Here is a 14,615-nt window from a genome sequence, read left to right as displayed (position 1 = left end):
GATATGCCATTGATCTGCAGCTGTTCCGAGTGATGTGTCTTTTAACAGTTTAATATACGAAAAAGTTATCAATCTTTTCAGGTATTTCACATTGGTGTATAGTCTCATTGGTCACCCAAGATAGCACACCTGGCAACTAATTGCATAATGTCCGCCTTTCTTTAAAAACAGTAATTTAGTTAGCCAATAATGGGCAGTCAGTCAATGTATTGCCGGTTAATCCTTTGAAAGAAGGACGTTGTATTTACGCAGACACCGACACGACAGAGTGTATTCAGTATAGATTAGTAAATCTACATGCATAAACACTACCTTTTGACAAATCCGCTGTGTAAAATAAAAGTAATTAATCAATCAGCGTGTTATCGGTTAATCCTTTGATCGATGTTTATAATGTTGAATATTTACTCCAGACACAAGAAATGCCAAATGGGAACCTTTGTCGGGTAATCTAAAGTGTGTTACCACTAATTATACCTGTTATAAATTCATTAACTGACCATCAAGTGAATGATGACAAATAACATGTGTAGGTTTATACCACCTAACACGGGTTACAACAAGGGAGTATTAATTGCTGTATTGCATGTGAAAACTTATGGGCCGACACTGTTTTGAGAATACAAACAGATTTTTACATGACATGATTAAATATCGAGGTAAAACAACACAGAAATAGGATCAATTTGGATCAGTCATTATACAAATAGGGCCTAACGACACCAATCGATTTTGACAGAATCGTCTATGAAAACAAGTTGTAACTCGGAAACTAGGCAAAGCATGAGACAAAATTAAATGACAGTAGATTGTGAGAACATATAGCTTTCATTTTCCACAACAGTTGTCACGATTTCAGGTTTATACAAACCTGTAAACAAGATAATTTACCCCCTGAAATGTAGATGAATTCTGCATCGGCCCTCGCATCTATTCCTCATATGACGTCACAGAGACGCCCCACTCTGATTGGTTGAAATTTCGTTCACAGGTGAGAATTGTGCACTGTTGTCAAAAGGTCGATTTAAGTTAATTAAAGACCGAAGTGAGTAGTTTTAATGACGGGGTTTCATTTATAGCGATGACAGTTAGTGATTTATGTATTTGTACCCCCCTAGAGTATATGTGATCTTTAAAGCGTTGGCTCGTCACGTTGAAGACCCAGGTTCGATTCCCCACATGGGTACAAAGAGTGAAGCCCATTTCTAGAGTTCCCCGCCGTGATATTGCTGGTATATTGCTAAAAGCGGCGTAAAACCATACTCGCTCACTCACGTTTACATAAAGAGCTTTATATAAATACTGACGCATCATTCGTTGTCTGACAAATATATAAATAGGACGAAGCTGTCGATGCCAACTTAAACAAAGTCTTCCCAGGGTTTCAATTGCCACGAAAATAACCTACAATAAAACTACAAGTAAAAGGTTGACGAACTCTACACTATTATTATATAAATTGAAGGCCGAAAGAAAGTAAAACCCTAGTTTGTTTTTAACTGAAAATTGAAAGAACTGTTGACTTTGATTGCCTATTTACCAACAATTTTGTATAAATACAAGCGAGCTCATTGAAGATTGAGGTATGAAATGAATATGCAACATTTGTTCCCAACACAGAAAAAGGTTGATTTTAGCAGTTGTGTATAATGCGAAACTAGTTTTAGTTTTTCAAGTTTGAAATTGAAATATATTTTGAAAATCAAAACTGAATGTGGAAGTATTCCTGTATGCTGACTTAGTGCCAGTACAGTACATGTTCTGATGTATCATCTTAACCTAACTTAACTTAATAATACTGTGAATAAACGTTAAGCGCCACCCAGTATATTTTGCCAATATAGGTTGTCTCATAGTTGGTTTTTTCCTGAAAGATTTCCTATCATAATTTGGTTTTAGTACTTTTAGTTTAAAAACAAAACCATTATGGAAATTATCTTTTACTCTAAACAGGATGTATGCGCTTTTGGAAAACATGCATTTTGTTTTCCCCAAAGAGTTACCTTCTTTTAATAAGTGAAAATCACTGTTACTAGTATATGGTCACATGATTGTCATTTTTGACAAGTGAAACCTACGTTTAATAGTGTTGTATTATCTTCAACAACATTTCTTTAATTGTAAATACAAATGTTTATGACATCCCTAAATCAGTTACCAGATGAACCTTCTCTAAATATAGATTGGTCTTCCCAATTATTTTAGCCTAACATTTCCACAGTTTCACATCTTAGTTTTGAAATTGGCTGGCGCTTCTTGGTATATTTTTAATTTAAAATCAAACATACAAACAAATCAACATAGAGGCATAGTTTCTTGTGCTCTTCAGTACATTATCCAATAAACAACAATATAGTGTTTGGGTCAAAAGGATACCAGTGAATCACAATCGAAATCCAAATCGGCTCATCTCTGGAAAACAAGTTTCATAACGTATCTCCAAAATATAAAAGTTGCTTAACAAACTAGCTATCATCATTTTGTTTTGACTTTCCGTGTGAAGTTTGACATGGGTCAAGTAACAGTAAACTGATGGAACAGACTCAAGTACGGAAAGCAAGTGCAATTGTGACGTCACATCAAGCATAGCCAATTGATTTATTGGCACGTTATATAAGGCAATGATCTTTTAAAGGCGAAGGTGAAAGGGGTCGCCTTAGATATGGCCTTCATGCAGTTGGGATGACTGAAGTGAGGGGGTATCAAAATCTCCACGTTTGAAAGTTGACAAACGTGACTGTTTTCAGATAGAGTTGGTATGTTTATACTCTTAGAAAACTCTACAGCAAAAATAAATTCCTTTCCTTACGCAATTTGCAAAAACACATGGAGGAAGAACATTCGTTAACTCTATCCAAATATCAGTTATGTACACTTTTACATAAATTTGGGTTTCGTTACAAACAGGTAAGTGGGGAAAACAGGCGGGTGTTATGTGAAAGAGCTGACATCATGCGATTGCGCATCACTTACTTACGCACTATATCAGACAAGAACGTCAAGAAGGATTTTTGGATGAAACATGCAAGCGCACAGTGGGTAGATAGCTCCTATGCAGAACCATGTAACAGGAAACTGCCATTGGGCGTGGTGAGCGACTCATTGTGTTACACGCAGGTTGTAAGAGTGTGGGGTTTCTGCCTGATTGTTCACTATGGTAGCTCATTCGGGCCATCGCTTTATCGCCCTTAAGAAATCTAGGCGATATCGCAACAAAGCGATAGCACGACACGATATTGCGATATGGCGACACGATATAGTGATATTGCGATACAGACCAAAACGAAAAAGCGATATCACGACACGACATGACGATAACGCAACACGAAATGGCAACAACTCGACACGACATTGCGATAATACGAAACGACATTGCGATAATACGACACGAAATGGCGATAAAACGACGCGACATTGCGATATGGCGATAATGCAAAAAGGCGATATTGCGATATGGTGACGCGATATGGCGATACAGCGACATTCTGATATGGCGATACAGCGACATTGCGATATTGCCATATGTAGAAAAGCGGGTAAGTTGATTCATTGTTAGGATTCAATAATAAGAAAGCGGGAAGTATGTGAGAAAGATGCACTTGATGCCTGGAATAGATATATAAAGGGATATGCAGTGAATCATATCAACATAAACGACATCGTTATGCAACTTCTCTGGTTAAATCACCAGTTTCGCAACACATATATGATAATCAATAACTGGTTCAAACAAGGAAATGTTAATATTAAAGACATTTTCAATGACTAAGAGTTACTCTCATTTGCAGAACTTAAAACAAAATTTGATATTAAGGGCACAGTGCTTGACCTAAATCGTGTCATCAGTATTCCCCCAAAATGGAAAGAAGTCATTCTAACTGCTGGACACCCAAACATAACAAAGGTATCGATAAGTTTCCTTGGAATGATGTTATTATACCTACTAAAGGATCTATATCAGTTTACGATAGTCTCATATCGAAATCCAATTTTCCAAACGTATGCGATAAATGGGAAAGTGAATTAGACGATCATATCGATTGGAAGAGTATATTTGTGCAATATAGACTAACCATTAAAGACACAAGGCTTTTGGATTTATGTAGTTGATATGTGAAAGTGCTCATCTGTGAAACTAATCGGCCTTTACAGTCCCTGAAAATCTAGGCGATATTCGCCCGACAGGCGAAGCGATAGCACGACACGATATTGCGATATGGCGACACGATATAGCGATATTGCGATACAGCCCAAAACGAAATAGCGATAACACGACACGATATGGCGATAGCAAGACACGATATGGCGATAGCAAGACACGACATTGCGATAACTCGACACGACATTGCGACACGACACGAAAATGGCGATAACACGACACGAAATGGCGATAACACGACACGAAATGGCGAAACAGCGATATTGCGATATAGCGATACGGCGATAATGCGATATAAACAGGCGACACGGCGATAGTGCGACATAACGATATGACGATATAGCGATACTGCGATAAAGCGAAATTGCGATAATGCGAAATGGTTAAGCGACATGGCGAAACAGCGATACTGCGATATGGCGATAAAGCGATATATTCATCTTTATATGAATTTGTGTGATGCGTCGATGTTGTATTTGAATTAGTATCGCATTAGTTTAAGTGAGAAAGCAAAAACTTCCTAGGGATTTCACGTAATGATAATATTTGGTGTATGCAAATGGATTTTATGCAATAGTAATCTTCTATGCATGCCCATCATGAATATGGTGCTATTGTGTAACTCATCGTCTGAATCATCAAAATGAATAATAATAAAACAACCGAATAATACATACAGAAAGAAACAAACATGATCGACGAAGCACTAAAAGGTGGAGTGGTTATTATTATTTAAGACTAGATCTCTTATAGCAGCTTCGGCGTCATATCACCACTAAATAAAGCACAATGGAACAACGTCGGCGAATGGAATCACTGTTCCATCCAAAAGTGTTGAAAATTACACTAAATGTAAAAATGTTTGACTTATTTACCGGTTTTCTTTAAATTGTCATTACTAGCATATCATTTAGCTGATTATATTCAATCTTAATACATACAACACGAAGTAAAAGTTCGTTATTGTACAAATTTATCATTGTCTTATTGTTAGTACCATCGTATGAGCTACAACCAAATCGAGAAAGTGTTACTCTTACTTTGTAAAAGATAAGTTCTACTTTTTTAAAATAAAGTGTACTATTCAGTTTTTCTAGAATTGGGTAAACTGACATGCCTTTTTGAGATGTACATGTCTTTTAAGGCCCATGTTAAACGCCTTATCAACATCTGTAGCGCGTATACGTGTTGTAACTAAATATACACATGAGCGTTAATTAAGCACAACCTGAAACTAAGGGCAATTTTAAAACTTTTAGCTCAAACAGGCGATCATACTAGAATGCACATCTAAAGCACGTGCTTCACCCAATCTATAAAATGCAGTGGGTCGCAGGTTCATGTGCTGCGAACGCGCCTAATACATTGGGGTATATATTTCAAAATTGCAGTATGTGCAGTCTGAACTGATAGAAAAGATGACAGTACATGTATCTTTCCAGTAAAATCCTAATGCTCTTGTCTCCACAAATCTGATAAAAATAAATGAATAGGACCAACTTTGAAATCAAATACTTTAATCCAATCATGTGTAACATTGTATCCCGGGCCGTTTAGTTGGGCTATCTGTCTCCTTAAACACAGAAGTTCCTCAGCGGGTCCACAACACTTTATTCGGCGTCAAATATACAATTACATGATGGTACAGCAACGCACAGATAGCATCTCAGAGGGGATCATCAGTCCACCTGCCTTGCCGTTTTATGAGGGTCCAGTCCCCTTGAAAACCAGAATTCTACATATATTCTCACTTTTAGGCATCTTTGTATCGTATGTACAGCACATGTATGGTCAGTCTGCAGTACCCAGTACCTCATCCACAATATTAAGCTTCCGTGGCCAACCGGCCATTTGCTGCTGGCTTACACATGGCTTTGCTTTTAACTGCACTGTAAAGATTTAGATATAGTACTTTTACTTAACTTAGTGAGTGAATTTTGTTTTACACCGCACTCAGCACTATTCCAGCTATATGGTGGCGGTCTGTAAATAATCGAGTCTGGACCAGACAGCATGAGCATCGATCTGCGCAATTGGGAACCGATGACATGTGTCACCCAAGCCAGCGAGCCTGACCACCCGATCCCGTTATTCGCCTCTTAAGACAAGATTGGGTTACTGAAGATGAATTCTATCCCGGATTTTCACGGGTGACTTAACTCAGAAATACACGAACGTATCTATACTCTCCTTTAAAACCTACATCCCGCCAAATTGCCAACGATAATTGTCAAAAAACTCTGAGATTGATTTACTATACAATGGACTCTGAATTATCCGACAATCTGTGTATTCCGACATATATTTTTGGGCCCCGGCAGCGTTCTTCTATATTATCATCATATTAATATTGAATCACGCTGTACAATCCGACATCCTCTCCCATATTAGACTAAAATAGCCAATCAACCTGTCTATGGCTACAATGGAGGACTTTTTTCATGAAAGTGTGAATATGATTGTGATTGGGTAGTCCGCATGGTATGTACATTGTACTGAAGAGAATAAATACCAATGATACATGTGTATGTAAATACTGATTTTGTTTTTTCCCTTATTCACCAAGTAAATAGCTACCAAACATTAATTTCATGAAGCCAGTTACAATGTATGGTACTGTTTGAAAAGTATTCAAGCAACGAGACAGTGAATTATCCGATACGCTGTATAATCCGACATGTTCCCCCGGTCCCAGTGAGTGTCGGATTATACAGCTTCCACTGTACCTACTGAAATTATTTTGGTGTGCAATGTATTGTTTACTTATTAATAGATAGAAGAAGAGAAGTATTCTAGAACTTTTCGTTTATAATGATAGTTTCCTTTCTTGATAAGCAACCACCATTCTTAAAAGTAGACCCTTTAGAGATCGATTTCCCATAAGATTAGGCAGATCGATCAGGCACCGTAAGAACCCAATCTATTCTGATGAACTCTTATAGATTACAGAATTCTCAGGATCTTGACATGGACAAGTATCACAGTTTGGAATATGTCATCTCTCATTGTGCTTTTGGATGAGCTATTTCAATAGAATGGACAGTTTTACGAATGCGTTTATCTCACATACTATTTTTTCACATTTTTTTATTCACTTCACTTGGATACACTTTGTATGAAACAATCCGTGGACATAGTTTTGTAATGATATATTATGAGAAATGGCATGTCACTTTGTTTCAATTTCACTGGGGAACAAACGCAGATACACTTGAGTAGAACTATTTCATTGTCATAATCACAGAACATTTTGGAGCCTAATCCATTTTCTCTCAAATAAATTCATATTGAAATTGTTTCTGGCAATATATTTCTCAATGTCATATACATCTTTTAATAACCCTTTATATGTGGTGAAACTTGGTTTCACACCCTTGATATTCCCTTGATATTTTGTTTTAAGTTCTGCAAATGAGAGTACCCTTAGTCATTGAAAATGTCTTTAATATTAACAATTCCTTGTTTGAATCAGTTATTGATTATCAAATATGTGTTGCGAAACTGGCCATTTAACCAGAGAAGTTGCATAACAATTTCGTTTATGTTGATATGATTCACTACATATCCCTTTATATATCTATTCCAGGCATCAAGTGCATCTTTATCTCACATACTTCCCGCTATCTTATTATCGAATCCTAAGAATGAATCAACTTACCCGCTTTTCTACATATCGCCATATCGCAATGTCGCTGTATCGCCATATCGCAATGTCGCTGTATCGCAATATCGCGTCGCCATATCGCAATATCGCCTTTTCGCGTTATCGCCATATCGCAATGTCGCGTCTTTTTATCGCCATTTTGTGTCGTGTTATCGCCATTTCGTGTCGTGTTATCGCCATTTCGTGTCTTGTTATCGCAATGTCGTGTCGAGTTGTTGCCATTTCGTGTTGCGTTATCGCTATATCGTGTCTTGTTATCGTCATTTCGTGTCGTGCTATCGCTATTTCGTTTTTGTCTGTATCGCAATATCGCTATATCGTGTCGCCATATCGCAATATCGTGTCGTGTTATCGCTTTGTCGCGATATCGCCTAGATTTCTTCAGGGCGATAAAGCGATGGCCCGAATGATCCACCATACAAAGCTCATGTCCATGAAACTTTACGTTTATCGCCTTGCCATTGCGATTTCAATCCAATAGAACTTATCTGGGGTATCATAAAATCCGATGTAGGTCGCAACAACTATTTGACTATGAAACTTATCTTTCATGTCTAAACGTAAAAAAGTATAGGATAGCGTTAAGCAGATTGAGATGTTCTTCACATGATTTATCTATCGAAAGTGGAAGATTTAAAAATGTCAAAAAAGAAAATAGTACTTGCAAACTATGTGATCTTAACCAAATAGAAGATGAATATCATTTTCTATTATTTTGCCCTGCTTATAATTCCATCAGAAATTTGTATATTAAGAAATATTATTGTGCCCATCCAAACCTTTATAAATTCTCAGCATTGTTGAATAACAAAACCCATACTATAGTTCAAAACTTGTCCATGTTTGCTTACTATGCCATGTTGTTTAGGACAGAATATATCTCAGAACACAATGTAACCTATTATTTTCCCTTCTTCATGTATATTATCCGTGCGTGTAAATATTGATTTATAAATGCATTGTACTACAGGCCTGTGGCCTTTCAGTACCGGAAATAAATATAACTGAATACCACTTTTAAACTTTCGGACGTTCAAAATGAAGTACACAGAGCCATAAGTAAAATAACACCAACAATCTGGCAAGACTGTGTACATAATAGAGGATACTAAACGACCTTCCGTGTAATACCATTTTTATGAAACGAGTTAAATCTTTCACGAGTTCAATAGAAATGGTATTTCACGGAAGCGAGTTTAGTATTCTGTTTATTACTCTCCAACAGAAATTGATAGAAACTGCCTACAGTGTGACTCTCAGCTTTCCGCGAGTCAAGCAAGGCCTAATACCATTGTGACAGAGGTATTAGCATTGTGACGTCATAACTGTAAACCTAGGAAACCGTAGGCCCACTGTTGTCAATCTTGGATAGATACAGTTCATACAGGCGTGGTAAGTCTGCAGTGGAGTGGTTCCCTCTAGTGCCCGGTGTGCCAAACCTCCAGTGTAATTTCTGGCTGTAGTTCCACGAAATTCGATATGTGGTCCTATCTGATCAGTCCCGACCAAAATTTGATTAGCTTGTAGGCTTCTATGTACACCACAGGCTCGGAGTCCGAAAAGTTTACAGTTGTAGAAGAACACTGTGTTCAGGAGACTTTGGCTGGTTTTATCCCCAAGCAATTCTTTATCCCATGGGTTCAGCTTGTTTAACAGTCGTGCCGATTCCTTTTGCTGTTAATCTTAGCATCTCAGCACTCAGAACTTGTCGGAAACGCTGACACGCTAGATTTTTCGTATCCAAAAAGTTAAAGCCGATGTTTCCCATTTCCCGCATGCGACGTAGCAAACCGGCACCTAACAGATAGAGGGTTTTGGGGGGATATTATGAACCATCTACCTTTCATGCTTCCAACACAAACCTGGACAGATAGTTGTTTTCATCGGCGAATGTAAAGTCTTTGATCTCTGGCACACAAATATCTTGTCGGGATCCTCACCATTGGTCGAAAACACGCATCGCTCACTTCGTGTTATTTCGAGTGTTCTTACTTTCAGCATCAGCTATATGCGTTGCAAAATATCGTCTTCTGATACGATTTTCGCAAATCGTTCAGTTTGAGCGTGTGGGTCAACAGGATTAGTAATGTCATCAGGCCTATTTTCTTCAGAAAACGGGTCGAATTGAAGATCAAATAATCCAACATCCATGTAAATTTGGTCGCTTCCACTCACTTCGTAAATGTTCAAAGACTGGGATAAAGTTAGGTCCTCAAACTTTAAATCCAACTCCATCGCCTCACCAACTTGGGAAACTGTAATATCATCAATTTCATCATTCCACTCATTCACGCTATCACTGTTGGGTATGAAAGTTGTTTCCACGTCCTCCATGGTTGAGACTTAATTTTTGAAAACTTGAACGACCTAAGATGGCGCGTATGACGTGATATTCATGACGTCATATGGTGCATTCATTTCCCCGCCACTTTGTTTTAAACACACCGCCGAAATCTCATGGTACAAGTCTGTTACCCCACCCACGACTCGAGGTTCCTCTAGTTACAACACGATTTGTCCTGGATTTTGATTGAGAGGCGTTATGGCACCTCGGGCTACGCCCTCGTGCCCTACGCCTGTCAATCAACAGGCAGGACAAGCCGTGTTGTAACTAGACTAACCTCTCGTGTGCCAATGGGGTAACTTTAACTTATGCCACCATTGTCATCAAAGAGTTTTGATACAACCCTAAATGTTTACATCCAAAGCTGAACGTGCTTCCCGCCCTTGAGGCTGTTCCTGCAACAGTTTACTGTTACTTCACCCTCGTAAAACGTCACACGGAAAATCAAAACAAAATGATTATAGTGTGTTAAGTAACTTTTATATTTTGGAGACAAACGTTATGAAACTTTTTTCCAGAGTAAGTCTGATGTATTCACTACATTCTGCTTTGAACATATATTGACTGTTTGATCATGAACCGATGTGGAGTTAGATTGTGATTCATCGGAATCATTTTGACCCAAACATACTATAACCTCCGTTATTTCAGAACAACAAGTCTCTGTCCAAGAAAGGCACTGCAGGTATGTATGGTATGATGGCATCAGTGCCGGACAAGGCTATCATCAACGATTTCATCAAGGAATTCTTCAGTGAGGTCTACAAAGTTCAGTAACGACCTCGCCGACGATGGACGGTTATATGCAGCTCCGCATTGACGTGTCAACTGATGTCGTGAGACGCCATGTACCTGTTTTCATGACAACCATCTTCAAGGTCATGTTTATGAGAAAATCAAAATTAATATATTTGCACGGTTATTGGATTGTTTACAAGAAAACAACGCACGCGTTGTAACTGCATATAGTCATACAGTTGATGTATTGTTTGTAAATAAATACTTAACATTTGGTTTGGCTAAATTTTTATCCCCCGTCACGAAGTCGAAGGGGGATATAGGTCTGAGCTCCGTCCGTCCTTCCGTGCAAGATGATGGGAACAGATTTTCTCAACAAAACAACGTTAGATGTAGGTAAACCACATTTTGTATGTGTTTTCAGGACATGAATGCCTTGATGGAGTTAGAAAACGGAAACCGTGTTACAATTTGTTACACAATTATGGCCTTTGTCATGCGTTTCTTGACTGAGTGCACGTTATCCCCAATGGGGACAGATATTCTCAGAAACCATTATAGATCCGTACAAGGAGAGATATATTGCTGGTCCCAGCAAATGTATCCCCAAATCCCTGTCTCAAGATGAACCATAATCCTTAATACTAGTAAACAAGGATTTTCTCTATATTCACAGAAGGTATTTGAGACAAACGGAATTAATAATATGCGCACTCTCAAAATCTCAAAGGATTTTGTTGAAATTGTTACAATCTCAGAAACGGACAGTTTAGTTCCGTAAAAATATTTAATGTTTTTCACTTTGAAAACCACTATCCCACATCAAAACTTTAAGAAAAAACTTCCTTCCTTGATAGGCATTTGTACATAAACGTAGTGGAGAAAGATACACATACGTATCTAGCTTCAGAAATTGATTTAAACATATATATTTCCAATGAAAGGAACCGGATTGGTAAACAAACATATGCTTATATGAATACCGCTCCGGGATACAATGGAAGTAAGAGTAAACATGACATGATGAATGTACAATGTGAATGATATATAAATGTTGCAAAAACGAGATATAACGCCCATCATGTCATATAAACAAATTATTTTGGATCAAATCTGCCTGTTAACTTTATAAACGAGTGCACTTAAATTAAAAGTTCGTTGTTTACTATTGAGGAACAGCTTTGGTTTCCAAACAAAATTGATTTTAGGTCAAATCCTTTAGAATAAAAATACATAATATGACGTATATCGTTGTAAAGAGTACATGAAAAAAAATGAGCTGAGTCTTTATAGTTGTGGCCACAAGAGCGAGATGATGTTGCAGACATAAATCTGTCATATTTGTGCGCTTAAGGCCACAACATTCAAGTCGGAGACGATAATGTATGATTTAACAAAATCTGCTACCGAAATTTAAAATGACCGTAGCTATTAGAATCATTTAAAATTACATTTTTGAATCTCGATAGGCACGATGATTCTCTATGTTCGGTTGGTAATGAATTGCACAATTTAACAGTATGTGGAAGAAAGGACCTCGCATAATTTACAGATTTACAGTTTATAGTCTGAAAAGTTGAATTATCGCGAAGATAATAACCAGCGAATAATCTGATACTCTAGGCGGAACAAGGCTTCTAAGATAACTTAACCGTTTTGTAAACAATAGTCATTTTATGAAGGTACCGTCTACGACACAACGGGTAACAATTAGTTTCTTTGTATATTTTATGATGGCTGGTATCACGAACAGCACCACACACGGTTCCTAGAGCATCAAGATTGAGCTTTTCAAGTATATCTGCTTGCTGTTTAGTACAATTATTCAATATATAACTGCAATAATAAAAAAAATGGTAATATGAACTGTTTGTACATGGATTCTAATGTGTTTTTTCTGTTTAAACGATATTTGAGACTTTTTAGACAATTCACCATTGGAGCAACTTATTGTTAGCACAGTGGTTAATGTGTTCATTCCATGAGCAATCCTGCTGAAGTATAAGACCTAAATGTTCGTGGCTTTGTATGGAATTAATGACAATACCATTCATGGAAAGAAAATGACAAGTTAAGTAAACAACACGTGAAATGCTGGACTTACTCAGTGATAACATCTTTATAAAATGTTTGTGGAAAACGTTCAGGCAAGAAGTAAGCATCCACATGGCTACCAACTGTGCTCCCCTCCTTACGGATCTGTTTCTTTGTGCATATGAATAAGAAATCAAAACAAGGTAATTTAACTTAAGCTTCATGTATATCGATGATCTAATATCGTTTACGAACCATGAAATAACCAATTACCTTCCACTGACTTACCCACCTGGACTTGAAATTAAGGAGACAAGTGAAACAGACTCAACTATTTCAGATTTAGATCTATGCATATAAAGATTCAGAGTGATAAGAAGGCTGTACAAACAAACGGAATGATTTCAACTTTCCAATAGTAATTTTTTTTTCAAGTCGAGTAATATTTAAACAGCTACAGCCCTTGTTGTTTACAGAAGTGTTTCGATCAATACTACAACTTTCAAGACTCAGAAAAATGTCAAAGTTAATCTAAAAATTTGATGCATCAGTGACAAATATTATGTCTGATTCAGTACTTTGATTTTTACCACACGTATCCGAATATTTTGAGCTGAACAAGTGAAAAGGCTTTGCATGTGTTTGTGACATTTGCCATCGATGGGGAAGGATACGCTTACCTTTAGGCGAACACCTGGTATCATCCCTACTTGATACGTGATTCATACACACATGGTTTGGCATCGTATCTCATGGTTCAATCACTGGATTGTCTGGTCCAGACTCGATTGTTTGCTTCGACTATACTTTCAGCAGTGATTTCGCACGGAAGGGGAAAGGAGTTTGTCGTTTGTGTTGAAATGAGGTACATATGAGTGGTAATTTATGATACATTACAAATTGTACATAAATCGCATTAAATGCTTTATATAGCGTGTTATAATCTCCATATAAATCATATGGGACACCGGCATATGTTGATTCTTTTACATAACCAATTAACATTTCTTTGAGCTCTTTACTATCTAATGGATGATGTGATGTGACTGGCTGAATTTGAAATGGCTCTAAATATTTTGAATATAAAGTAAATGGGACCTATCAGAAGACAACTAACACACTTTACTTTCTGAAAAACACCATTTCAGGCCAGAATATGTTAAGATACATGGGATTCAGAGTATTTCCATGGTGTCACATAAATGCATTACAATGCATTGCAATGTGTAACACCTCTGGCACTCTTCAAACAAAATGCGTCGTAGTGGCGTACAAAGAATGAATGTTGTTATTCTCGCAGTACATCTTGTGAGGTAGGGCGAACGGTTTACACAGGGTCCGACAAATGCGTACAGAGGAAGGCGTCAAAGTCAGGTTGACGGGCTGGATTGGCTGCTCAGTGTTCATCACCTTGTCTCTGGCTTGCTTTCTGCTGGTCTATCCTTCCCGTAGTCTCCCGGCAGTCCCTTTGCTTGCCTGTTCTGACTGCATTTGAAAGCAGATGAACGACTAGGTATCTGCTTAGGTCGGCAATTCTCATGGATATAATCTGCTTTGCTGGTCATATTTGTCACTATCTTGACATATCTCTGATAATTGTCCACAACAATTAGTGTTACACAGACCATTATGTAACTTGATATTGCTTTCAAAGAATGCTTATACCTGTTGTTCTG

The 14,615-nt window shown here is 37.6% G+C and overlaps 1 protein-coding gene across 1 annotated transcript in view; it reads left to right on the top strand.

The window, feature by feature from the left end:
• The window catches only part of LOC124274207 (sphingosine-1-phosphate lyase-like), a 32,171-nt gene extending 20,992 nt beyond the window's left edge, over nucleotides 1–11,179 (top strand). Inside the window, 1 exon segment of the mRNA XM_046709513.1 lies at nucleotides 10,819–11,179. Within this exon segment, the coding sequence (XP_046565469.1) occupies nucleotides 10,819–10,944 (126 nt within the window). The 3' untranslated portion in view covers nucleotides 10,945–11,179.
• Nucleotides 11,180–14,615: the final 3,436 nt, after the last annotated feature.

This window comes from Haliotis rubra, unplaced genomic scaffold, assembly GCF_003918875.1.
Source record: "Haliotis rubra isolate DU_JTF1 unplaced genomic scaffold, ASM391887v1 Scf189, whole genome shotgun sequence".
NCBI classification, from domain to species: Eukaryota; Metazoa; Mollusca; class Gastropoda; order Lepetellida; family Haliotidae; genus Haliotis; species Haliotis rubra.
This window is presented reverse-complemented; position numbering and strand designations above follow the sequence as displayed.